The sequence below is a fragment of the Morus notabilis genome, unplaced genomic scaffold (assembly GCF_000414095.1).
Source record: "Morus notabilis unplaced genomic scaffold, ASM41409v2 Scaffold612, whole genome shotgun sequence".
Classification (NCBI taxonomy): domain Eukaryota; kingdom Viridiplantae; phylum Streptophyta; class Magnoliopsida; order Rosales; family Moraceae; genus Morus; species Morus notabilis.
In genome coordinates, this window is record NW_010361301.1 from 9,440 (window position 1) to 34,520 (window position 25,081).

The following is a 25,081-nucleotide window of genomic DNA, read 5'->3' on the forward strand; positions in this document are numbered from 1 at the left end:
ACCCTTCTCATTTTTATTGAATTGATACTTTCAAACCTAATAATAATTATAAATTATAAATATAAATAAATATATGAATGAGATTAAAATTGATTCTACTTTAATTCTTAAAACTCAAGTAAATAATTTATTATACTCAAATTCCTGTCCTATCCGATTACGGATTAGGAAACCTGCCATATGTGTCCTTCCTCTTAATCCTTCAGTCGAAGATTTTACTTTTTATTCATCATCAAAAAAGAATCCTCAAAATTGTCAAAAAAAAAAAAAAAGAATCCTCAAAACGATCTAGGGCTCGAAGTCGTTTGGGTCTCTCCCTCTCGCTCTCTGCCGCGACGAATCTCCTTCAAAACAGAGCCGATTCGAACTTCCCTTCGGATTTTTGTTGTCGTTTGCAGTCCAACCATGTCGGTCGAAGGTCAGTGATCTCTGCTCAGCACCGTATTTCACCGCTTTCTGTTTTGCATTGCCAAAGAAAAGGCTCGAATTTTAACGTCCAATTCTTCGATTATATGATTTCGTTTTTCCTCTACTGGGTCTGTGAATTTCATTGGGAAGAGAAACAATTTTTTTGGTTTTTTTTTTTTTTTTTTTTTTTTTTTTTTAAAAATTTAGGGGAAACAATTTTTTTGGGTTTTTTTTTTCTTTTAGGACGTAAAAAGGAATTTATTTATTTATTTATAATAAGTTTCAGTTTAAATTTGATGCAATATGAAGCTTTATGAGTAATTAAGGTTCAAGTGTGATTGTTAATATTGATAATAAGTGAATAATAGTGGTAATAGTGATTGCCCTGAATTTGAACTTATATGGGGTCATGCTGTTTTGGCTGCAGATGTGAGGTCTCGCAAAGAGAGAATCTTAAGTGCAGCTAGAAAGGTTGTGGACAACGTAAACGCCATGTCGTTTACAAATTTAGATGACCAACAAGTGCATTCACTCATGATGATGAGAGAAATAGCACGTGGGATTCTTTGTAACAGAGTTGAAAAGGTAAGACAGAAAGAGATTTATTATATATGTATATGCATATATTATATTCTTCATGATATGGATTATTAGCTTTGTTGATTCTATTGTTGATTTTCATAGGTTTCCAAGAATGATGTGAACAAGGCACTATCCTCAAGTATTGAGAAGATGGTAAGTGTCCATTTTTATTGGTAAGTAGGTTATTTTGCATTTATTATGTTGTTTGGCTTACTCTACCGTTGTTGAGCAGGTGGGTTCGTGCAAGGATGTTAACAGCATTTTGAGTAAGATACCTTGTGAAGGTATGGATGATGAGCAGACACGGTCAGTTTCACGTATGAAAGAGATTGCATCAACAATTGTTACTAGACGTGCTAAAATTACAACCTATCGGCATCGTGAACTTGTTGAATCAGTATGGCAATAATTCAGAATGTTATTCTTCCAGCTCTTCTTTAACCATGGTGATTTTAATTTCCATTGTTTTTTGCATATTACAGGTGGATAGAGTTGATGCAGAGACTGTGGAGGGCAAAGTGGGTGGGGCCACGGCTACAAGCAACAAGGATACGGATATTAAAAGGCTTCAAAGGAGATTATTTGAAAATGAGGGGCCAGAAGCCAAAGCAGACACCAGAAATGTAGAGGGTCGAAATGAGAATCAGGACAACACTATAGACGGGCTGTCGCACTCGGGCAATGGTGATGTGAATGTCCAAGTTGGAGCAGAACAAGGTATCACAGTTGTTGATGGAGAAACACACGCAGTGCAGTCTGGACAGAATGAGGTGATAAAATCAATTTTACTGTCACCCCTTCGGGTTTCTCTTATATGGCCTCCAGATGGGAAAATAAACTTGGAGTGGGTAAAGACTATGATGGAAAAACTTGTTCAATCTATAAAGACGTACCCACCAACAGTGTTTTGGTCTCTCATGCCGATTTCCGTGGTGGATAATTTAATTGACGCTGCTTCAAGTATCCTATCCAAGGAACCAAATTGTGTAGAAGTTGACTGCCGTGGAGAAGATTCAAAAGTTGTTGTAGTGGGTGATGTTGAGGGACATTTCCACGATTTACTCAACATTTTTAACCTTGCCGGATTGCCCTCTGAGAACCAATTTTATGTGTTCAATGGAAACTATGTAGACAGGGGAGCATGGGGCGTGGAGGTGTTTTTGGCCTTGCTAGCTTGGAAGGTAAGCAGTGATAGTATATTGGTTTACCTAAGTTGATTTACCTGTGTTGTTTTTATCTTTTGCATCAACTAAGAGTGTGTTCTATTTTTTTTTTTTTATAAAACTTTTCAATAGTCTAGAATGATTCATATATCACCTAATATACTCATTTACCTATATTTGTAACCAATTGGCATGGTGATATCTATTATATTTTGTCTGTTTATGTGAGTTCCAAAATATTGGGCTTGATGCTTTTTATGTCGCTTGGATCTTTTCCCTCCCAACAATCTGTATTTGATCGGACCTTTCAACTATTTGATTCTTGGAAAGAGTTAAGCAAATATTGTTTTCTTGGTTACCTGAAGTATTTTATTGGTGGGCAGAGTCCGGTATTTTGATTGGCAGTTGCTCTTTTGTAATGATTTTGTTTGACATATTCTATTGTTCTTTCACATTTTAATGTTTAGGTATTGATGCCTAATAGAGTTTATCTCCTACGTGGAAATCATGAGACCAAATTTTGTACATTGATGTATGGTTTTGAGCAAGAAGTGAAGGCCAAATATGGTGATCAAGGTGAAATGGTCTTTAATAAATGCTCGGAATGCTTCAAAGAGCTTCCTCTGGCCTCAATTATAGCAGGTTGTGTATATACCACTCACGGAGGGCTTTTCAGAAGCACGCAGTTGCGAAGGTCTAAGAGAAAGAGAGCACAGATTCTGGAGTTAGGTTCTCTAGAAGACTTGTCTAACATGAATAGGTTTCTTATAGGTGCTTCGTTAGAAGATTCGAGTATTTTGACTGATATCCTATGGTCAGATCCATCAAAGGAAGATGGTCTATTTGAAAATGCTGATAGAAGAATGGGCCTGTCATGGGGTCCTGATTGCACTGAGACTTTTTTAAAAGAATCCAAATTAAAGGTAAAATATGTAATATAACACTTATTTGCTGCAATTCTTGTTTGCATGCTTTCGTTTGAGTATATAAAATGTGAGACATAAACTTCATCTCTGGATGCTATGTACATGTGGATATCTAAGTAAGTCAAGAGGACGTTATTACTTTTGTTGCCTATCCAAAAGCTTTGTGCTTTTGCTTTCAAATTTGTACTCTAGTTCTTTGTCATTGGTTGTATGTGAAATAGTTCACTCTCACTTAAACACTAGCTTAAAGTGTCATGACGGAATATTGGTTTCTCTCTATCTGCTGTTAACAGTTGATCATAAGATCACATCAAGGCCCTGATGCGAGGGCTGGTCAGGATGAGTTTGGAGACATGTTAAATGGGTACAGCTTGGATCATGATGGCGAATCAGGGAAAATGTACACTTTGTTTAGTGTGCCAGATTACCCGCAGGTTTTGGTTCCATACTCTCACTTACATCTTTAAGGTGTTTGTTCAACATATATTTTCACTCTATATATTTGTATGTATATCAGCGGATCATTGATTATTGGGAGAATGTTGAAAATTTTGGTGCGTGTTGTTAATAATGTTAAAGATGTATTTTGTTTTATATTATTTTTGTTGAATTAGTGATAGATGTAATTTTGTCTTGCCATTTGTTGTGATTGCAGTTCGGTGAACCAAAGTATAACAATGAAGGGGCATATGCTGTGCTGAAGCCTCCAAATTTTGAAACTCCATCTTTCCATTCCTTCAAAGCCGTAGAAAGGCCAAAGGTACGAGACGTAGTGACATAGTCCATGAATTTTTTATTCCAAATAGTGGGATGAGTATATGTAACAGACCGTTAGTCCATTTTTTTCTACCTCTGTCATTCTATCTGTTTTAAGTGCCGTCTACGACCCTTTTGTGAGAGGAAGAAAGTAAAGGGCCTGCTTGGTATATGGGTTCAAACCAGGGTTTAAACTACGGTTCTTGATTATAACTATTGAAATTTAAATTTTTTATAAGAGAAAAATACTGTAGCAGAACCAAAATCACGGGTTTGCACTGTAGCATAAGCCATATACCAAACATACACTAAGGGCATGTTTACTTTGCATCAAAGGGAAAGGAGAAGTAAGGATTGATTCCTTTTCCCATCTAATAATGTGTTTACTTATAAAATTAGTAATTGAGATTTAGTGGGCTCCAAACAATATGGGGAGTGAGGAAAGGGAATACCAATCTTTGCACCCCCCTTAGTATTGATTTCTTGTCAAAGTGAATGAATGCTAAATTTACTTATCTACCTTTAATGAATTACTATACAATCAATGATTAATTAATTGTGTAAAATGACATTTTAGTGATTACATTCATAATATTACTATTCCTAATTTTAGTAAACATAAGAAAGGGAATGAGGTTGTTTTCCATTACATCATCTAATAGTTAAGTAAACACATGAAAGTGAATGAATGACCCTTATATCCTATTACTTTCCTTTCCTTTCTAATCCCATTATCTTTCCAATTACATTCCTTTACGGTTTAGTAAACACGCCCTAAGGGTGCATTTGGAATAGTAATAAGAATGGTAATGGAATGTAATTGGAATGTGCTAGAATCATAAACTGATTCTTTAGTTTGATTAGAGTTATAGAATCAATACCTGAATGAGGATTATGCTGTTTGGTTGACAACGAAATGAAATGAAAATAAACTATATTTTGACAAAAAATACCATTGATTAATAATCCTAAATAATTTAATATTTTAATTAATTAAAATAGTACAAAAATAATTTAATTATTGAAAAAAACTTTTTATTTGAAGGATAATAATTTAAAAACTATATTTCAATTGTAAAAAAAATAATATTTGATATTTTTATGTAATAATAAATTATCACAAGCTCAAATATGATCACTTTTGGCATCTACCATGATATGTTCTTTGAAAAATATAACTTTGGCTCCTGTCAATAATAAAAATGACTATATCATTTAACTACATATATAATCCCAAAATATAGTCATATGCCAAGTCAAGCAAGTTCCTAGTTAATACAATTTAACAAAGTGAAGCATAATTCTAATTAGTTACAATATCAAAAGAGAAATGCATAGCACATACACCAGTATATCAAAAGATAATCCGGTTATGTTTTTCCACTGAAACTAAATAAACACTCCTAAATATTACCAGCAAGCAAAGCTCTAGCCCACTCATCTTTTTCATCATCAGGGATACTAAAAAAGTAATAAACTAAAGTATCATCTTTTATCATCATCCGAGCTACCTTATGTCGTTACATTGTGTTAATGGTTGTGGTCCTTTGTAGCTCATCTCTAATTCGGCTATGTTTTTCCATCATGTCTTCATCGATAGCCCGACTTAAACGTTCACTTGCCTTGTCAATAACACCAGCAAGTAAACTAGATGATCTTTCAATGGCTTCATAAGCCTCTGCATTGTTTGTACTCTTCTTTTTTTTTTCTTAGACGACCCTTGAGATTGAGCTTGAGTTTGAGAAATAGTCGATGCTTGTGAGAAAGACATTGATTGCGCTTCATCAATATAAGTCGTATTGTGAATGTCATTGAAATAGTCATCGTCAATATTAATGTCGTCAGCTGTTTCTTTTTCAAGTTCCTCAACAACATCAACAGCAGCCTCGATACCCTTACTAGTTGCACGATCTTTGCCGAAAACCATACACAAGTCATCATAATAGGGAAAAGCCTTGGTCTTAAACGGTAATGCTTCCTTATGACTCTGAATTTAATACAAAAAACAATGTAACTAGATGACCAACTTCTATTACTATCAACCATATTACTGAATTAGAATTATAAGTACCTTGAGATATGCTTCCCACACTGGCTTCTTAGCAGTAACCGTTTTCCTATCTGGATCTCATCCGAAACCGCTACAGTTAGGCCCGGTTAGCATTTCATCAATAATTTAAAAATGAGTCTTCAAAGTTTTCATCCTTGACTCTATGTGTGGCTTAGCTAGTAAGTCACATCCTGACAACTTGTTATGTAACTTTCTCTCAAGAGCTTGTAGATGTCCAGCCTTAAAATTACCTTCCGCTTTATATGTTCCCTCGTTATGTAACTCCATTAAAGCTTCAATTAAGAATTTATCCTCATATTCATTCTAAAACCTTTTATTTTGACCTAGACCTCTGGATTTGGAAGTGTCCATCCTAACAATAACAAAGAACAAACATGCATACAATCAAGAATCAGCATCCTCCATGACATATAATTAATAACTTTCAAATACTATAAATAAAAACATAACAAAGCGACACATATTATTCGAGGAAAAAACATAACAATGCAACATAAGTTTGTCCTAATACAAGCAAACAACACAAGTCATGTTACAACTCCTAAGGAAAAACACAAATACAATTGTCATGTATTCCTACGATGCCTCCAATCATTAAACATATCTTGTGCTATAGCCACTCAGTCCATTCTTCTGAAGGCTCAACGGCCGTTAGCAAATCATCATTATCTTCTTCTTCATCTTCTTCGTCATTCTCACACTCATTTTCTGGTATTGGATCTAGAACGTCATTAGGAATTTCGCGCCTAATAAAACAAACAATATGCCAAGATAATGCGATTTTGAGTTTTAATTGGATAGAACTATGGACTACGAAGAATCGCCCAACGACTCTTAAGTACACCAAAACATCTCTCAATCACATTCCTAGCATGTGAATGTCTCATATTAAAATACTCATGTGCATTCCTAGGTTGTGGTCCATCTTCCCATTCCTTTAGATGGTATCGTTGGCCACGAAATGGAGCAAGGAATCCTTTACAATTGGTGTATTCAACATCAACAAGATAGTAACATCCTGTTAAAAGAATTGATAAATATAGATTTAACATTTTGTAGATGTAACAAAGAACGATATAACAAAGAACGAGTAATCTACTTTACTAGTAACTAACAAACTTACCATTTGGAACACGGAAACCATTTGCCCATCGCGTAATACTCTACCATCAGCTGCAGATCCTTCCCATTCAGGCAACACATATATAAATTTCATATCTCGTGTGCATACTCCTAAGACGTTTGTTGCTACAGCTTCATGTCGATTACCGTATTTGGGTCTCTCTGTCATAGGCACACTTACCCTAATATAGGTTCCATCTAGTGCACCTAGGCAATTCTACCATAAATAAAAGATATAATTATTAATTACACCATAGGTGCTGCCCACTTTAAACATAATACATAAATAGGTAAGTATCTTAAACCATTTCCACCTCTCGTCAGTTGAGTTGTCTGCAACCGGCTCGGGTTTAACGAATAACACTCCATGAAGTTGAATGATTGAATGCAAGACTAGCTGTTTTTTCAGATCTCATGAAATGGAATTTTATAACTCTATTTTTCTCATGGTGAGCAATGGTATGTAAAAACATAGCCACTTGCTCATCTACTTGCAAATACTTAGACGCTTTCAAACCACCCCTAGTTTCTAGCAATGTGCACAAATTAGTGAAGGCATTTCTATTCATCCTTAATTGATCTCTACATATGACATCACTTGCGTAAGCTAGTTGATGAACATATTGCCTATGAACAAACACGTCAAGGACATAGAGTTGTCTCCGTACAAAGTTTGATTCTATATCCTCCATCACTACTCTTTCAATCAATTGAAAGAACCATTGCACAATATGCATAACATTCAACCAATGTAAAAGCAAAGCAACTATCCTCCTCTTTCTCAAAGTTTCACTTTTGCTAAAGATTAAATGAGCCATTATCCTACAATAAAAAAACCAAATTAGTAACATTTAATCTCAGCTGTTTGTCTTCAAGGAAGCCAAAAGTTCAATGCAATTATATTCTAACAAGTTATAAGCCTTAACCTTTCCCACCAATCTTCAAGGTAAAAGTTGGATCCCTATGAAACCAACAAGGGCGAGACTTCTATTGGAATTTCCAACCACATTAGATCGTCCGAAACCCAGCCCATGTTTCCTTGATCCTAATATCTTCTTTCTACATGTGTTATTCTCAGAAAACCTATCATACTTATAATCCCCCATAGATATTCATAAAATAGAGACAACAAAGCACACCCAGATAATTAAACAAACTAATCTAATGCTACCCGACAACGTACAAAAAACATATTAGCTAAATAGATATAACACTTGGAAGACTTATAAGCATGAGATTTCCGCTAATATTCATTATGGTATGTGTTATGGTGACCCGAATTTAGTTTGGCTCGGCTCGAAAAGTTCGCGGTGCGACATATGTGGTACAACTTTAATTATGGGAAATTTTAAGGACAAAAAAAAAACCTTGTTTTCCATTCTTCTTACTCCGCTAATATTCATTCTTCTTACTCCGCTAAATTATTATTATGCTTGTTGCCTAGCTTAATTGCTTTTTATGATTGCATATAATATGATGTGCTATATATGTGATAATATGTCATGTAGAATAGAGAGTGCTGGTCATTAAAATTGTTCATGCATATTTTTAACATAAAACCTTGTTTTCCAAAAGATTGAGTAGGTGAGGGTTTTTGAAGAAAAGACCCATGGTCTCCATCGTTGGTCCGCAGGTAACACATGGTGATATCGACTCCTAGGAAGGGATTCATTATGTACCGGTGTGGATCTCCGAGAGGATAATTTATTTGAACATATTTTATGGTTGTACACCCTTAGGTGACAATTATAAAATATGGATCAAATAGTTGAAACGATGGTTATACACTCAAGATTAATTTAATTATTGATCTCCCCTAGGAGCTCTATTAATTAAATTAATGGTCAAAGAAAATGATTATTAATATATGCTAGACAGAGATTGATCCGGATGGTATATATTGATCGGAAGGGATCCGTGTTCCTAATTAAATTTTGCATGATCTCCCCTAGGAGACTTACAAAATTTTGAGTTGGGAATTATCGTTGTAAGGTTGTGATTTTTTTAAGGTTTTGACACACAAACATATTGTTTGCATTAGAATATGTATATATGTTTGATTACTAAATATTTATGCAAGTTTGCATATACTAGATGTATGAATGTTTATTGTCGATCAAAATGTCTACTAGCGCATTATCATCAGTACTTAATAAACACACTTTAACTGGCAAGAATTTTATTGATTGGAAAAGGAACCTAAAGATCTAACCTTTGAGAAACTAAATTTCATACTGAACACACATTGCCCTCCGGAGCCACCTATTGATGCTCCTAATGAGGTTTTCCTAGCGTATCAACGCTGTAAGGACTCTGACGATATGGCTCGCTGTTATATGATGGCGAGGATGTCCACTGTGCTACAAGCACAACATGAAGATTACATAACTGTTCGTCAGATTATGGATAATCTTGAGGACATGTTCGGCGGCCAAGCCGCTGAGTCAGGAAGCCCTAAGTAACCTCATTAATTGCAGACAAAAGGTTGGGTATTCCATAAAGGAACATATGCTGAAGGTGATGGGCTATTTGGCTGACGCTCAGACCAATGGGGCCGACATCGATGCTGAGTCTTAATTGAATATGATCTTTGAGACTTTGTTAAAGGAGTATATTCCGTTTAGGGCAACGTTCAATTTGAGCGCTAAACAGAATATAACCCTGACAGAGTTGATGCAAGAACTCTAAAAGTTCGAGGGATGTTGGCCAAGGCATCTTCCTCCAAACTCTATCCAGGGAATGGAAAGAAGAAGCAAGGGACCAAGAAAGAGAGTTCTTCAGTTCCGCCAAATAAGGGCAAGAACAAGAAGAAGAAGAAGAGCCTGAACAAGCTTAAGTGCTTTCATTGCGGGAAGGTGGGCACATGAAGAAGAATTGCAATGACTACCTAACCTCTAAAGGCAAAGGAGGTGAGTATGATCTTTTGATTGTGGAAGCATGTCTGGTTGAGGAAGCCAGTGACAACTAGGTCGTAGATTCTGGAGCAACTAATCATGTGCGTGTCTCTCTGCAGGGGTTCAAGCAAATGAGAAGTCTTCTAAGTGAGAGCTTCACGTTAAGGATTGGTGATGGAACTCTAGTGTTGGCTGAAGCAGTGGGAGATATCCATCTTTACTTTGATAGTTATAGGAATTTATTTTTGCGAGACTGTTTTTATATTCCTCAATTTAAGAGGAATCTTATTTATGTTGTTTGTTTATTTAAGGATTCTTATTCAGTTTTTTTTAATAATAAAGTTGTGATTCATAAAAATAAGTCTTTTATCTGTGATGGATGGATGCAAAATAATCTATATTTTATCAAACCTAAGATGGACTTACTGCTAAACACTGAAGTTATTAATAACTCTAAAAGGCTTAAAACTTCTCACTCTAATGAGACATATCTTTGGCATTTGCTATTTGGTCACATTAGCCTTAACAGGATATAGAGGTTGGTAAAGGACGAACCTTTAAGTTCTTTAAAGGTTGGGTCCTTACCTCAATGTGAGTCTTATTTGGAGGGCAAAATGACCAAAAGACCATTTGGGTCTAAGGGCAATAGGGTTGAAGAGGTTCTTGAACTTGTGCATAGTGATGTTTGTGGTCTCATGAACATCAAGGCAAGAGGAGGGTATGAGTATTATGTCACTTTTATTGATGATTACTCTAGATATGGTTATGTGTACCTGATGCACCACAAAAGTGAAGCTTTTGAGAAATTCAGGGAGTTTTGGGCTGAAGTGGAAAAGCGATTGGGTAAACCCATAAAGGCACTTCAATCCAATCAAGGTGGAGAATACCTATCTGATGAGTTCACTGGATACTTATTAGAGAATGCGATTCTATCCCATTTGACTGCACCTGGCACTCCACAGCAAAATGGTGTAGCTAAGAGAAGAAATATGATCTTGTTGGACATGGTACGGTCCATGATGAGTTATTTGACATTGCCTATATCTTTGTGAGGATATGCTTTACAAACTACATGTTATCTTTTGAACAACGTGTCAACAAAGTCGGTTCTTAAAACTCCTCATGAGTTGTGGACGGGCAGGAAGACATCCTTGAAACATATTCACATATGGGGATGTCTTGCACATGTGCTGGACAAGGAAGTGAACAAGTTGGAAGCATGTTTAGAAGTGTGTATTTTTGTAGGTTATCCGAGAGGGATGAAATGAGGTTATTTTTATAAGCCTAAGGAAAATAAAGTCGTGGTTTCAACAAATGCAACATTTTTTGAGGAAAGTTACATGAACGACTTTAAGCCTCGTAGCAAAGTGGTGCTTGAGGAAATGTTGAGTGACTTGGTCATACCGATAGTTCCTTTAGAAACCGATCGAATCAGAGTAGAAAAGGAAACCCAACAACAACCTAAGGGGCTTCGGCGTAGTGGGAGGATCAGACATGAACCTGAGAGATTCATGGCTAATGAGGAGACCTTTTTGGCAGAATCTTTAGAACATGACAGAGATCTTTATACTTACAAAGAAGCTATGGAGGATATTGATGCAAATCTCTGGACAGGAGCCATGAAAGCTGAGATGGAATCTATGGATTTTAATTAAGTATGGGAACTTGTAGATCTTCCTGATGGGATTAAGCCCATTAGGTGTAAATGGGTTTACAAGAGAAAGATAAATGCAGAAGGAAAGGTCAAAACCTATAAGGCTAGACTGGTAGCTAAGGGATACACGCAAAAGGAGGGAATCGACTACTAGGAAACCTTTTCGCCTGTAGCCATGCTTAAGTCCATATGCATTCTCTTATCCATTGTGACTGCTCTCGACTACGCGATTTGACAAATGGATGTCAAGACGGTGTTCTTAAACAGCCATCTTGAGGAAAATATCTATATGGTACAACCAGAAGGCTTTGGGTCTAAGGGTCAAGAGAGGAAAGTCTGCAAGTTGCTAAAATTCATTTATGGATTCAAGCAAGCTTCCCGTTCTTGGAACAAAAGATTTGACTAGGTGGTCAAGACTTTTGGATTCCAACAGAATATGGATGAACCTTTCATTTATAAGCATATTCAAGATGAGAAAGTGGTTTTTCTACTATTATATGTTGATGACATTCTACTCATTGGCCATGATGTAGGGGCTTTGTCATCAATCAAAGTTTGGCTTACCAAACAGTTTGACATGAAGGACTTAAGAGAGGCTAATTATGTTCTGGGCATTCGGATCTTAAGAGATCGAAAGAACAAAATGATAGCTCTCTCTTAGGCTTCATACATAGATAAAATTCTTGAGAAGTATGCAATGCAGAATTCCAAGAAAGGTGGGCAACCATCTAGGTCTGGAATTACTCTTTCGAACAGTGATTGTCCTAAGACATTTGAGGAAAGAGAATACATGGCAAAGGTACCCTATGCTTCGGCGGTTGGGAGCCTCATGTATGCAATGCTTTGCACTCGACTGGACATTTACCATGCGGTCGGGATTATAAGTCGATATTAGTCAAATCCAAGACCTAACCACTGGGTAGCGGTCAAGCTTAATTCAAGTATCTTCGGAGGACTAGAAATTATATGCTGATATATTCTGGGGAGGATTTGACACCTCTAGGATATACAGATTCGAATTTTCAATCCTGTTTGGATTCTTAGAAATCGACTTCAGGTTCTGTCTTTACTCTGGGAGGTGGTTCCGTTGTTTGGAGGAGTGTCAAGCAAACTTGCACTTCTAACTCAACGATGGAAGCCGAGTATGTGGCAGCTAGTGATGCTTCAAAAGAAGCAGTGTGGCTCCGTAAATTTCTGATGGATCTTGAAGTAGTTCTTGGTGTGGATAAGCCATTGAAACTGTATTGTGATAACAATACCGCAATAGCTAACACCAAAGAACCAAGATATCAGAAAATGAGTAAGCACATAGAAGAGAAGTATCATGTGATAAGGAGTTTTATTGAAGAAGGGCATGTGGAAATATGCAATATCGCGTCAGAGGATAATATGGCTGACCCATTCACGAAGGCCCTGCCGGCTAAGGCCTTCAAGAAGCATGTCGAGGCTATGGGGATGCGTAGCATGTCACATTTACTCACTAAAGTGCAAGTGAAAGATTGTTAGCGTTTATTGTTGGGAATAGTGTCCTCGAAGCATGAGATGTAATAGGATATTTATTATTTAATTAATAAAAGAGTTTATTCATCATTTTATGTGCATATATTTATGAATATTTTATGAATATCAAATGAAAATTCCGTGATTATTTATGTAACTTTAAACATTGTATATAAGTGTTATATACGAGAGGATAATGTTTAAGGATAATAATAAAAAACGTTGTTCATAATGAATTTAATTAAAGTTTAGAATCTTTAATTAAAACATTATTAATACATGTCATTCCCATTTAGAATGGAACGGTGCTATCCGCACTGTTAATATGGTGAGATATTAAATGAGTGTATTTCGCATAATGAGATTGTGTGGAACAGGGACACAGACACAATATGAATTTTTAATAATTTCCATTAAGCATGGAAATTCTAATTGAGTCTACCGATGGTCATATATAGAATGATCTTAATCCTGAGTTCTTAACAAACTCCTATTTATGGATTTGTGTCTTTTGATTTACTCGGTACGGATTCTGAGATCCTGAATCGTATTCTTTGTATTTTTGAGACATGATGAAGTAGGTAGTTGGGAATGTTATTATACGAGATGGAATCCATTCCTTCTTGAGAAAGAAGTAGATAAATAATTCTCTTGAGTGTTGATTCGGTACTTGGATTAGTAAGAGCGCGCTGGTTCATGAATGTGTTTTATAAATCACTATCCATTAGAGAATCAATGGTACTCAAGGATAAAGATGTAATTAGAGAGGTTAACGGATTCTACCTGACACTAATTATGAATTATTTATGGAGGATTGATCTATATGTAATGACTATATCAAATGGACACTTCGCAGTTTAGAAGTAATTAATAAAAAAAATTCTACCAGACACAAAGGACAAAATGGGAATTTTAGAATTACAGAATTCTAAAATTAAATACTCGAAAAATAATTAATTGAGAATTAATTATTATTTAAATAATGTGATTATTTAAATTTGAATTTGAATCATGAACATAATTTAAATTTATCCTTTTAAACTTATTTGATAAGTTGTTCAATTTAAAATTCAAATTAATTTAAGTTTGACTTAAATTCGAATTTGAATTTGAATTAAAATTGGACTACAGGATAAAGGATGATTTTTTCTTCCTTTCCTATTTGGGATTGGCGCCACACACAGGGTAAAAACCCTAAGGGATGGCCGGCCACAAGTGAGAAGGATAGAGGAGAATTTTTGTTCAAAATTGAAACAGGAGAGAGAGATTTGATTCATTCTAGAAGTTGGACTTCTACTCTATAAATAAGGGATGATGAAAAACTGCGCGAGACGAATTTTTTAACCTAGACTTTGAGGGCTGGCCGAATTCGCTGTTATAGAAAGAAGAGGAAAATTTTTTTTCCCAAAATATTTCACATCGTGCATGCGTTGGTGTTTGTGGAAAATTTGAGTGTTTAATTAAACCCGTTTTTGTCTCACGTGTGCCCACACACACGTCTACGTGGAATCAAGAAATTAATGTGGAAGACTTTGGTTTTCTAAACACAAAGCTTGGAGCAAGGATTGTTCGAGGTCAAAGAATTCAAGTTATCATCCGACATGTTCTTGATTGGCTTTGACATTGATTTAAAATTTTAAAATGCCGATGCGCACTCGATGTCGTATTTTTCCAACAAGTATGTGAGAGAAAATATTGTAGTAAAAAAGTTGCATTTGAATTTTTGTGAGAAAAAATACTGTTGCTAAAAGTTTGAGTTGTGATTTGAGTTAGTTAAAAGAACATGTCCTAAATTTCATGGTGTTATATTCTTACATCAATGTTACATTGAATATATATTATATTATGTTTCTCACTTCTACATGATACTAGAAAGTCTCCCATAATCATATATTTGGCTTTTGGGTTTTGCTTCTGACGCTTGAACATTCCAATCCAAAAGATTGCTACTTTTTTGGTTGCTCATTGATAATCTAGTATAGGATAGTTTTTTCTCGGTGAATTGCATTTTCAGCAATCAGTTTTGGGACTGCAGAGTTACTGATATTATATTATTATGTATCATTTTATTTCTTTTGGGAATGCAGAGTTTGGTTTTGTGGTAATGAGGCATGAGTTTGAGCACTATCCCAAGCATATGATTCGTGATGTGAAGAGGTGGGACCGGTTTCTTGAAGTCGTGAAAGAAAGCAAAGATGAGGAGAAGTTCGAGAAGATAGAGAAGAGGGGTGTGAGCAAAAAGAGGAAAAGAGGTAAAGATAACGAGGATGATGATGATGAAGAGTGGACCGGTGAGAGTGAAGATGACAAAGAGCTTGTGAGAAAAGCAAATAATAGGCCAAAGTATTCTACAAGATCAAAGGACCGTGACAAGCCTCACAAGGATAATTCTCAAGGCAGTAAGAAGTCTTCACAAAAGAAAGTTTATATTGCTGATGATGAGGAGGAGGATGAAATGCTTGGGGGTTTGTTGTTGGTGATGAGGATGTGGGCCATGAGGAAGAAACGAACGGTGACGATGAAGAAGAGGAAGAATTTGTGGATGATGATGATGATGATGAGTGATGGAAAGAATAATATTTGTTGTTTGTTTGTGTATTGTATATTTTTGTTTGTTTTTGTTCCTTCTTCCTCGAGCAGTTGGGTCAAGTCACAGTATTCTGTATAAGTAACTCATCATGTACCAATAACATATGTTCTGTTGCAATTATCAAAAAGAAAAAAAAATGTTCTGTTGCTCTTATCCTTGTTTTGTTCTGAATTTAAAATTCTTTTACTTTGTGAATTATGAAATTTCTTGGCTTAAATATTGTGGAGAAAAGTTACCAGGATTTGTGAATTAGATATAGACTTGCTGTTCCAAAAATTACTTTTGATGTTCAAAATCAGGAGATTCGTTCAATCGATTGTCACTTATTGTTGGAGATTAATCCAATTTATTGTCAATCTGTTGTTATTTTGAGATCAGTGTGAATTAAAAGGAATTAAACTTTTGCGGGGTTAATATACGAGTAAATCATTTCTTAAGCATGGGAAGATTTGTAAAATTCATTTTAAGAGAGCTAGGTATAACCCAGTGGGGGCTTAAGCCCCCACTCAACTATTTTGTTTCCTTAAAAATTTATACATAAATAAGAAGTGTGTTATAATAAACCCCCACTAAAATTTTAAAAAATAATTTTATAGTCCCCATTAATTTTTTAACTTAATTATTAGCCCCCACTGATATAAATTCCTGGCTCCGTCATTGCAAATAAAAGATGCCCTATTAAAAGATTTCAGATAAAAAGGAAGCAGACTTGTCTAAACGAAGGGAAAATCACCTTTTTACCACAAACTTATCACAAGTGCATAATAGAGGTGAACATATGCAAATAAGCACAGTGTACGAGGGTATTCGATACTAAATCTACATGAATAACCACATGCACTAAACACACGTGAATAACTAGTATAAAAGTATTTAACACTAAATTAGACATTTGACTCTAAATCAGACATGAATAATCACGGAGTATAAGAGTATTCGAACTAAATCATATGTGAATAACCACGATAGTTTTTGAATAAAGCCATATAAAAATATAAACATCCCTTCATTTTATTTAACATTTTATTTCAATAATGTTTTAAATTGTATTTAATAAAGACTAAGAAGGGCAATCTTGATATTTTAAAAAATTTGATTGCTTCAAGGAGTGTTTTGGGTCTACTAATTTTATGAACACATAAGATACATTGAGTATTTACATAATTAAAAGGGTGATAGTATTTTGATAAAACACAGGAATGTTTTGAGTATTATAACAAAAAGATAAAATGGTTCTCCCTAACACGTCCTTAATTAGCTTTATCAAGTATCCTAATTCCCATCCAAAAGAGGGAAAGACATATTTACCAATTACTAGTCCCACCCCTTAAAAAATATGTAGATGTAGTTGGTAGTGTCGAAGGAGTTCAATCTAGAAAAGGTGGAAAGGTAAGGATGTGATGCAGCAAGTTGGAGAAAAAATCTCACGATTTTATTGCTAATGTAAGACTAACCAAATTACAACGTGATCAGACCTTTAAATACATATATAGGCTGCAACAAATCCTAACCAAATAACAAATAACAAATCTTAACTATAATAAAGAGAGATAATCTAGAGAATTTAAATAACAAATCCTAACTAAAATAAAGAGATAATCTAGAGATCTTAAAGAACAAATCTTAACCATAACAAAGAGAATCTAGGGAACAAAACAAAATAAAGAGATGATCTAGAGAACTTAAAGAATAAATCTTAACCACAACAAAGAGAATCTAGAGAACAAAACATAACGATAATCCTAACTTTTAAAATTCAAACTAAAAAAATCATAAACTTAGACTCCGTTTGTTTCATTAATTTGAGTTGAGAACTTGAATTGAAAAATGAATTTATGTAAAAGAAAATATTGTAGTATAAAAAATTGAATTTGAATTTTTTGAAAGAAACACTGTAGTAAAAATTTGAGTCCTATCGATGAGGATGTGAGTGCCATATTGACAAAAAGAACAGGGGTTCGATGTAATTTTGTTGAAAAATAATCATTACCAAAGAGAGTGAGAGTTGAGAGAGAGAGAGAAAGCGGGAAATGACAGCTAGGGGTGTTTCTCGTCGGTTTGGGTGGCTTGTTTTTAGAAACTACCAACAAAACTAAAAATAATTTTTTCTTTTGGACAGTTTGGGCGGTTTGATATTTTTAACAAAAACTAAATTGAACCAAATCACTCATAAGCGGTTTTGACGGTTTAAGCTTAAGACTAAATTGTTTTCAATAATTCATAACAATTATAAAATCGTTAATAATAAAAATAAAAATAAGATTAAAGTACAATATAACTTAAAAATAGCAAATGTCTAAGAGTTAACCATTTAAAGTTTTAATACAAACCAACAAAAATATGATAAAATGTATTTCATAACTGTAGAACCTTTATTATGATGAACAAAAATTGAAATAAATTTAAAAAAATATTTTAAAAATTAAAAAATTATATATGTATATTTTTTTAGATGAATTATTGTGTGGTTTGGGGAGTCCAAGCTATAAATTAAACCGCCTAAAAAATTAGTTAAAAATTTGACTAAACCGCTTAATAATTCAAAAATAATTAACCATTTGATTCGTTTCGATTTGGATCAGTTGGTTTTCGCGGTGTGGTGAATTTTTTGAACACCCGATTGACAGCGAAAGGACCAGACAGACACGTAATGCTCAGAATCCGGAACGCCATTTCTATGGTGACTAATGATCTGAGTTTTGCATTAGAAGTCTCCCCTTAGAGAGAGAGAATCCTAAAAAATCTCTGAACAAGAGAGACGTCGAAAATGGCGAACCAGAAGAGCTCTAAGAACGAGAATAGACGAGTGGGACTACTATACGACGAGAGAATGTGTAAGCATTTTCAAAGCGTCGGTATTCGTCATAGGTAATGCATTTTCTGATATGTGTTGCTTGTTTGGGTTCCTCTGATTTACCGTGTGGTAATTATGATGGTGATTTCTTCTATTACGATTTAGGTTGCCTCTCCATCAACCTCCAGCCTTTGCAGGATGGCATCGGCCATACTTGGTGACGATGAATGGCCTTTGTTGGCTGATTGACCTCGCCAGAAGTCCCAATCTAGGGTTTGATGCTTATCCTTGTCCAGGACTTTCTTCCTTAAGTTTGTCATTGATGGTTAAGGTTAGAGAGATCCCATCTTCCAAATACGTCTGGTTCAAGATGGGTTAGATCTAACCGAGGGATTCTTTGGTAGAATGGCCTTACCTTCCTGGAATGTGTTGGATTTTGGTGACTTCTCAAGAGAGAGATAAGCATACCTTCTCTTCTTAGACGTCGGAAGATCTTTGCTCGCGATCTTATATTTTTTCGCATGTGGTGTCTTTGGTGAGATTGGTTTGTCTTTTGACGATCCTCCTGAGTATTCGAAGATTTTGGTCCTCTATTCTGCAAGAGTTCCACATTTGTAGGAGAATGTATTTATTTTGATGTATTTGTATTCCATCCAATTCTATGAATTATTTTCGTTCAAGTTTTACTTTTCTCTTTATATCATGTGCTAGTTTTGCTAAATCATAAGAAATATGACACACTAGATTTATAGTGGTTCGGATCATAAAATAGCCCTACATCCACTGTTTATTTTATTGATATTCCTCTTCTTTTCACTCTACAAGATCTTTGCTGCCTTTTTTATTCTTGTACATTCATATAGTTACATTTATGCGTATACAGATAAAAATTCTTGAGATGTTGAGCATTCCAAGAACTTTTGATCTTCTGATCCAGATCTTTGAATGATTTCAGCTCATAAGATCCTTTTCCATAAACTGCAACAACTTCAAAGGCCCTTCCCATGTTGGATCAACCTTTCCATCATTCGAATCTTTTGTGTTTTCTGTTACTTTTCTCAAAACCAAGTCTCCAACTTTGAATTTCTTTTCTCTGACTTTGTTATTGTAGAATTTTGATGCTTCCTACTAGTAAGCTTGAAGCTTTATAGCTGCTCTTTCTCTTCGTTCTTCAATAAATCTAAACTTTCCTTTAACATTTCCTCATTTTCTAATCTCTGCTACTTCCGATCTTATTGTTGGGAATCCTACTTCAGAAGGAATCACAGCCCCAAGTCCATAAACCATTGCGAACGAAGTTTCATATGTTGATCTTCTTTTCGTAGTTCTGTAAGCCCATAATACATTCGGAAGTTCCGCTGCCCATGCTTCTTTCTTTTCCTTCAACTTTTTCTTTATACATTAAAATATTGTTTTATTCGAAGATTCCGCCTGCCCATTTCCTTGCGGATAAATTCTTGAAGCAAAACTCAACTTAATCCCTTGCTGCTCGCAAAATTTCTTGGTCTTTGCTCCAGTGAATTGTGCTCCACTATTCGCTGTAATTTTATATGGACTTCCGAGTCTACAAATAATATTATTCCAAATGAACTTTATTACATCCACCTGCCTAATTTTGGATTATGCCTCCGCCTCAACCCATTTAGTAAAATAATTTGTCGCCACAAGTGCATAAAGCTTTTGTCCTGGGGCCATTGGTAGTATTCCCACTATATCAATTCCCCAATGCATAAATGGCCAAGCATTTGCCACATAGTGAAGTTTTTTCGACGGAAGATGCGTTTGATGAGCGAAATACTGGCAGTCTTCGCCTTTCTTCACATAATCTTTTGCATTCTGCGCCATTCTTGGCCAAAAGTATCCTTGCGTCATGACTTTATGAAGTAGACTTCTTCCTCATGAATGATTTCCGCACATTCTCTCGTGGATTTGGAAGAGTACTTCTTGCCCTTCCTTAGGTGTTAAACATTTTTTATAAGGAACAGTAAATTATTTTCTATATAATTCTCCGCTTATCATTATAAATCTAGCAGCTCAGATCTTCACTTTCCTGGCCTCTTTTGGATTTTCCAGAAGTTTTTCTTCTTCTAGATATTCCATTATTGGAGTTTTCCAACTTTTCTGATGCTCTATTTGCTGGACTTGTAATGTTCCGGTCGGCTCTTCTTCCTACCAACTCGGCTTTTTAATCTCTAGGATTGACACTACTCGAAAGGCTTGATTTTCTTCTACAAATGCAGCAGCCTTCGCCAGTCCATCTGTAGTCTGATTTTGTTCTCTCGGAACTTGCTCTATACTGAAGTTTTCAAGTTTTTCTATTAACTCCTTTACTTTCTCAAAGTATTTTCTGATATTTTCTGCTTTCACATCATATAATCCTTGGACTTGATTTACCACCGGCTGTGAGTCACTTTTTATCTTGATCTTTTTCATTTGCACCTGCTTCGCTAATCCTAATGCAAGCAATAGAGCCTCGTATTCTGCTACATTATTTGTTGGTTCAAAGTTCAACTTCACAGCATATTCTAGTTTCAAGTCTCCATTTTTCAAAATCATCCCAATTCCTGTCCCAAATTGGTTACTCGAACCATCCACCTTCAAAACCCATTCTGAATCTTCTTCTTCTGGAGTTCCTCTTTCTTCTGAATTATTCTCCAATTGACATGCATTCCGAAATGAAATCCGCCACTACCTGACCTTTCTTAACCATTCTTAGCTTTATTTTGATATCATAAACTCTCAGTTCTACTGCCTATTTTGTCATTCTCCCTGATAAATATGGCTTTGCTAACACAGCTTTCAAAGGTTGATTTGTCAATACTGTAATATGATGTACCTCAAAATAATGTCTCAATTTCCTTTTAGCATTGATTAATGACAGCACAATTTTCTCCATTGTCCCATATCTTCGCTTCGCCTCTGTCATCATCTGACTGACATAAAATACCGATTTTTATTGTCCTTCCTCTTCCCTAAATAATACTCCACCAGTTGCCACATCGGAATTTGATAAATACAGGAACAATTCTTTTCCATCTTGTGGAGCTGATAAAACTAGTGGAGACGTCAAATATTCCTTTGTTTTATTTAAGGCTTCATCTTGTTCTTGTCCCCAATCCACCTCTTTGGCCTTCTTCATTGCTTGCAGGAGTGGTTTGCATTTATCTGAAATTTTCAAGATAAATCTTCCTAATGACACCACATTTCCTACCAACGACTGTACGTCCTTCATTGATTCGGCCGTTTTGTGTCCATTACTTTCTTAATCTGCAATGGGCTTGCTTCAATCCCTCGTCTGCTAACCACATGGCCTAAGAACTGTCCTGAAGAAATTCCGAATGAACACTTTGTTGGACTTAATTTCATCCTTAATTTTCTTAAAATGTCAAACGTGTCCCCCAGATCGTGACCTTCTTTCTTCTTAGTCTTTACCACCATGTTATCGATGTATACTTCTATGGGTTTTCTGATATTTTCTTTGAACATTTTATTCACTAAGCGTTGATAAGTTGCCCTTGTATTCTTTAATTCAAATGACTCAGAATAACCCTTGTTCTGTCACAAAAGCTGTTTTTTCTTGGTCTTCCACATTTATCTTTATTTGATTATAGCCCACATATGCATCTGGGAAAGTCAACCATTCATACTCAGTTGTAGCGTCTGTCTTCTGGTCTATTTTTGATAATGGTCAATGTCCTTTGGGCATGTTTGATTAAGATTAGTGAAATCAATGCACACCCTCCGCTTCTCATTTTTCTTCTGCACCAAAACGACATTCGAAATCCAGTCTGGATATTGGACTTCCCTTATTGATAACTCTATTCACTATTTTTGTGCATTTAAAGTGGCTAGATTTTTAGATTTTTTTATTTGACTTTATTTTATTTTAAATGTAAATGAATTTACTTTTCATTTTAGATTTATTTTAATTTATTTTAGTTTATTTACTTTAGTTTTAGTAATTTTTATTTTAGTTTTCCTTCTAAAATAATTAATGTTTTTATTTGTGTAACAGTGGGACTTAAGTGAAAAGTTTGAAATATAGTGGGGTCAAAAGTACAAAGAAAAAAGAGCCAAATTGAAAAGATAAAGCTTGACATAGGGTCAAAATTTTAGAGAAAATTCAAACCAGGTCATATCCACGCGTCAGCACTCATCAGCTGGCGAGTGAAATTCTCTACTTCGCACTCTACCTATTCTGCGTGTACCCTTGCTCTCACCCTCTCCACTTCTGCCACATGGATCCCACTAGCTCCTTCACCACTCCTAACTCACCACATGTCCAGTTGACATCAAAAACCCTTGAGCCTCTCTCTTGCTTCACTAACGCAGAGGAACATGAGGGATTAATATTCCATCCTTTTGCAGCCGCCAGAGGAAGGGAAGCCATCTTGCTCCCTAAGCTTAGAGCACAGAGCCTGAGAAAATCAAAAGAAAAAAAATAAGGAGACGCGTTAATAAGGGTTTATGCCATTTTTGTGAAAAAAAAGAAAAAAAATAGAGAGCTATATCAGTGCAGAACAGAGACGAAGAAGAAAAGGGGACTAATACTCAGAGAATGATTATTTCAGCTTTCTTCACCCAGTGGAAGCTCGCTTGAAGAAGGAAAAGGATGAGAAAAAGATTGAAACTCCAAATCAGTTGAACTCTTTTTTATTTCTCTGTTGTATTTAATTTCTTTCTGGGTTTACAATTTTATTGAATAATAAATTATACTAAGAATTTAATTTTTACAAATTCAGCCATGAGATAAGTTGTTCTTAGTTAGGATTGTTAATGGAACTAAGGTTGTAAGGATGATGGTTAATTTCTAAGCTGTTTGAGTTTTTATTCATGTTTATCTATGTATGTTTAATGCTTATTTTTATTTTTGATTGGCCATCAACTATAGGATACAAGACTTAGATTAATATTGAAAAGGTTAATTTGAGTTGGATCTAACATAGATGATACAAGTTCAATATGCTCGTTTAAGTTTGTTGATTTGTGAATGGTATATAAATATATTATTCATCTTACATAACTAAATGGAACCAGTGCTGAGATCTATAATCTGAGAACTAGATTCACATAAGAATATGCTGGAAATAGTTTGAAGAATTTAAATCATAATTAATTCAAAAGAATTTTATGCAGCAATTTTATTAAATAATAAATTATACTAAGAATTTAATTTTTACAAATTCAGCCATGAGATAAGTTGTTCTTAGTTAGGATTGTTAATGGAACTAAGGTCGTAAGGATGATGGTTAATTTCTAAGCTGTTTGAGTTTTTATTCATGTTTATCTATGTATGTTTAATGCTTATTTTTATTTTTGACTGGCCATCAACTATAGGATACAAGACTTAGATTAATATTGAAAAGGTTAATTTGAGTTGGATCTAACATAGATGATACAAGTTCAATATGCTCGTTTAAGTTTGTTGATTTGTGAATGGTATATGAATATATTATTTATCTTACATAACTAAATGGAACCAGTGCTGAGATCTGTAATCTGAGAACTAGATTCACATAAGAATATGCTGAAAATAGTTTGAAGAATTTAAATCATAATTAATTCAAAAGAATTTTATGCAAAAATTGAGTTTCAGTTAACTAGAATAAAAATGTTGTAGCATTCATGAAGCATTTTAAAGCCTGACTTACAACTAAGGTGAAATCAATAGTCCTAACTCATTTAATCATTGAATTAAGATCTATAGCTGCATTCTCGTTATCTTTACTACTTGTTGCTGCATTTACATTGTTTCCTTTCTGTCTAATTAGTTTATTGAATTGTAGTTAGTTGATTCTTTTATCAAATTTGGTGTTTGAGGTGACTTTTACTCAATTCTCGTGTGATCGACACTTTTATTCACTCTTTATTACTTGATTGTTGCACGTGCACTTACGAGCATAAAAATCATGCAACACTTATCATCCCTGGTCGGAGCAAATTTTGAACCTTCTTGGCTATTATTTCATTCCTTTCTGTGGCAAACCTTCGCTGTTTTTGTTTTACGGGTTTTATTGTTGACTTCACATTTAAGCAATCGACTGATTCCTTTGGATCTATCCCACATTTGTTCATGTGACCAAGCGGAACAATCTTTATTCTTCCTAAGAAATTCTATTAATTCTTCTCTATCTTTTCCAGTCAGGAGGTTACCCACCAGCACAGTTTTTTCTGGCTCTACTGTATTTAGAATTTCTTGATCTAGCTGCTTAATGGTAACCACTTTCTTTTCCTCTTCTTTTTCTTTCCTGGTTTCTCCATGTGGACCCTCCTTTAATTGTCATGCTGTACTTTTTAGTTCTTTAATTTCTTTTTTCTCTTCCTCTTCCACCATGGAGATATTGTAGCAAAATTGTGCCATTGTATGGTCTCCACTGATGTCCACGGTTCTTGTTCCATCAGCTGAAAGACATCTCATTACTTAGTGTAGGGTTGACGCCACTCCTTCTATCCTATGAATCCATCCTTTCCCCATTATCGTGTTGTATCCAGATTTAATATCTACCACCAAGAATTTTACATTCAGAACTTTATTAGCAGCATGAACTTCCAGAGTTACTGAGCCTTTTGCCTTTATTCTGCTTCCTTCAAATCCGACTAATGGGATTCAACTTGGCTTTA

General features: G+C 35.0%; 3 protein-coding genes across 3 annotated transcripts; all 3 read left to right on the forward strand.

Annotated features, from left to right (window-relative positions):
* Nucleotides 1-216: 216 nt before the first annotated feature.
* LOC21385403 (serine/threonine-protein phosphatase 7) lies at nt 217-15,238 on the forward strand. The gene is made up of 9 exons (XM_010099244.2): nt 217-418; nt 836-993; nt 1,093-1,143; nt 1,223-1,387; nt 1,473-2,171; nt 2,621-3,076; nt 3,373-3,513; nt 3,735-3,839; nt 15,164-15,238. The coding sequence occupies exons 1-9, from the start codon at nt 406-408 to the stop codon at nt 15,179-15,181; spliced, it is 1,806 nt and encodes a 601-aa protein (XP_010097546.2). The 5' UTR covers nt 217-405; the 3' UTR covers nt 15,182-15,238.
* LOC112091826 lies at nt 15,181-15,744 on the forward strand. The gene is made up of 2 exons (XM_024166377.1): nt 15,181-15,614; nt 15,717-15,744. The coding sequence occupies exons 1-2, from the start codon at nt 15,181-15,183 to the stop codon at nt 15,742-15,744; spliced, it is 462 nt and encodes a 153-aa protein (XP_024022145.1).
* A 2,614-nt stretch (nt 15,745-18,358) lies between these two features.
* On the forward strand, nt 18,359-19,118 carry LOC21385406. Its single transcript, XM_010099247.2, has 2 exons — nt 18,359-18,534; nt 18,626-19,118. The coding sequence occupies exons 1-2, from the start codon at nt 18,434-18,436 to the stop codon at nt 18,837-18,839; spliced, it is 315 nt and encodes a 104-aa protein (XP_010097549.1). The 5' UTR covers nt 18,359-18,433; the 3' UTR covers nt 18,840-19,118.
* The last annotated feature ends 5,963 nt before the right edge of the window (nt 19,119-25,081 follow it).

What these genes read in the sequence shown, in the direction of transcription:
- LOC112091826 (XM_024166377.1), top strand. Translation starts at nt 15,181, where the DNA reads ATGAGGCATGAGTTTGAGCACTATCCCAAGCATATGATTCGTGATGTG. An exon ending in ATGAAGAAGAGGAAGAATTT is followed by an intron (nt 15,615 to 15,716) that starts GTGGATGATGAT and finishes TTCCTCGAGCAG; the next exon opens with TTGGGTCAAGTCACAGTATT.
- LOC21385403 (XM_010099244.2), top strand. An exon ending in ATCGTGAACTTGTTGAATCA is followed by an intron (nt 1,388 to 1,472) that starts GTATGGCAATAA and finishes TGCATATTACAG; the next exon opens with GTGGATAGAGTTGATGCAGA. An exon ending in TGGCCTTGCTAGCTTGGAAG is followed by an intron (nt 2,172 to 2,620) that starts GTAAGCAGTGAT and finishes TTTAATGTTTAG; the next exon opens with GTATTGATGCCTAATAGAGT.
- LOC21385406 (XM_010099247.2), top strand. Translation starts at nt 18,434, where the DNA reads ATGGCGAACCAGAAGAGCTCTAAGAACGAGAATAGACGAGTGGGACTA. An exon ending in AGCGTCGGTATTCGTCATAG is followed by an intron (nt 18,535 to 18,625) that starts GTAATGCATTTT and finishes ATTACGATTTAG; the next exon opens with GTTGCCTCTCCATCAACCTC.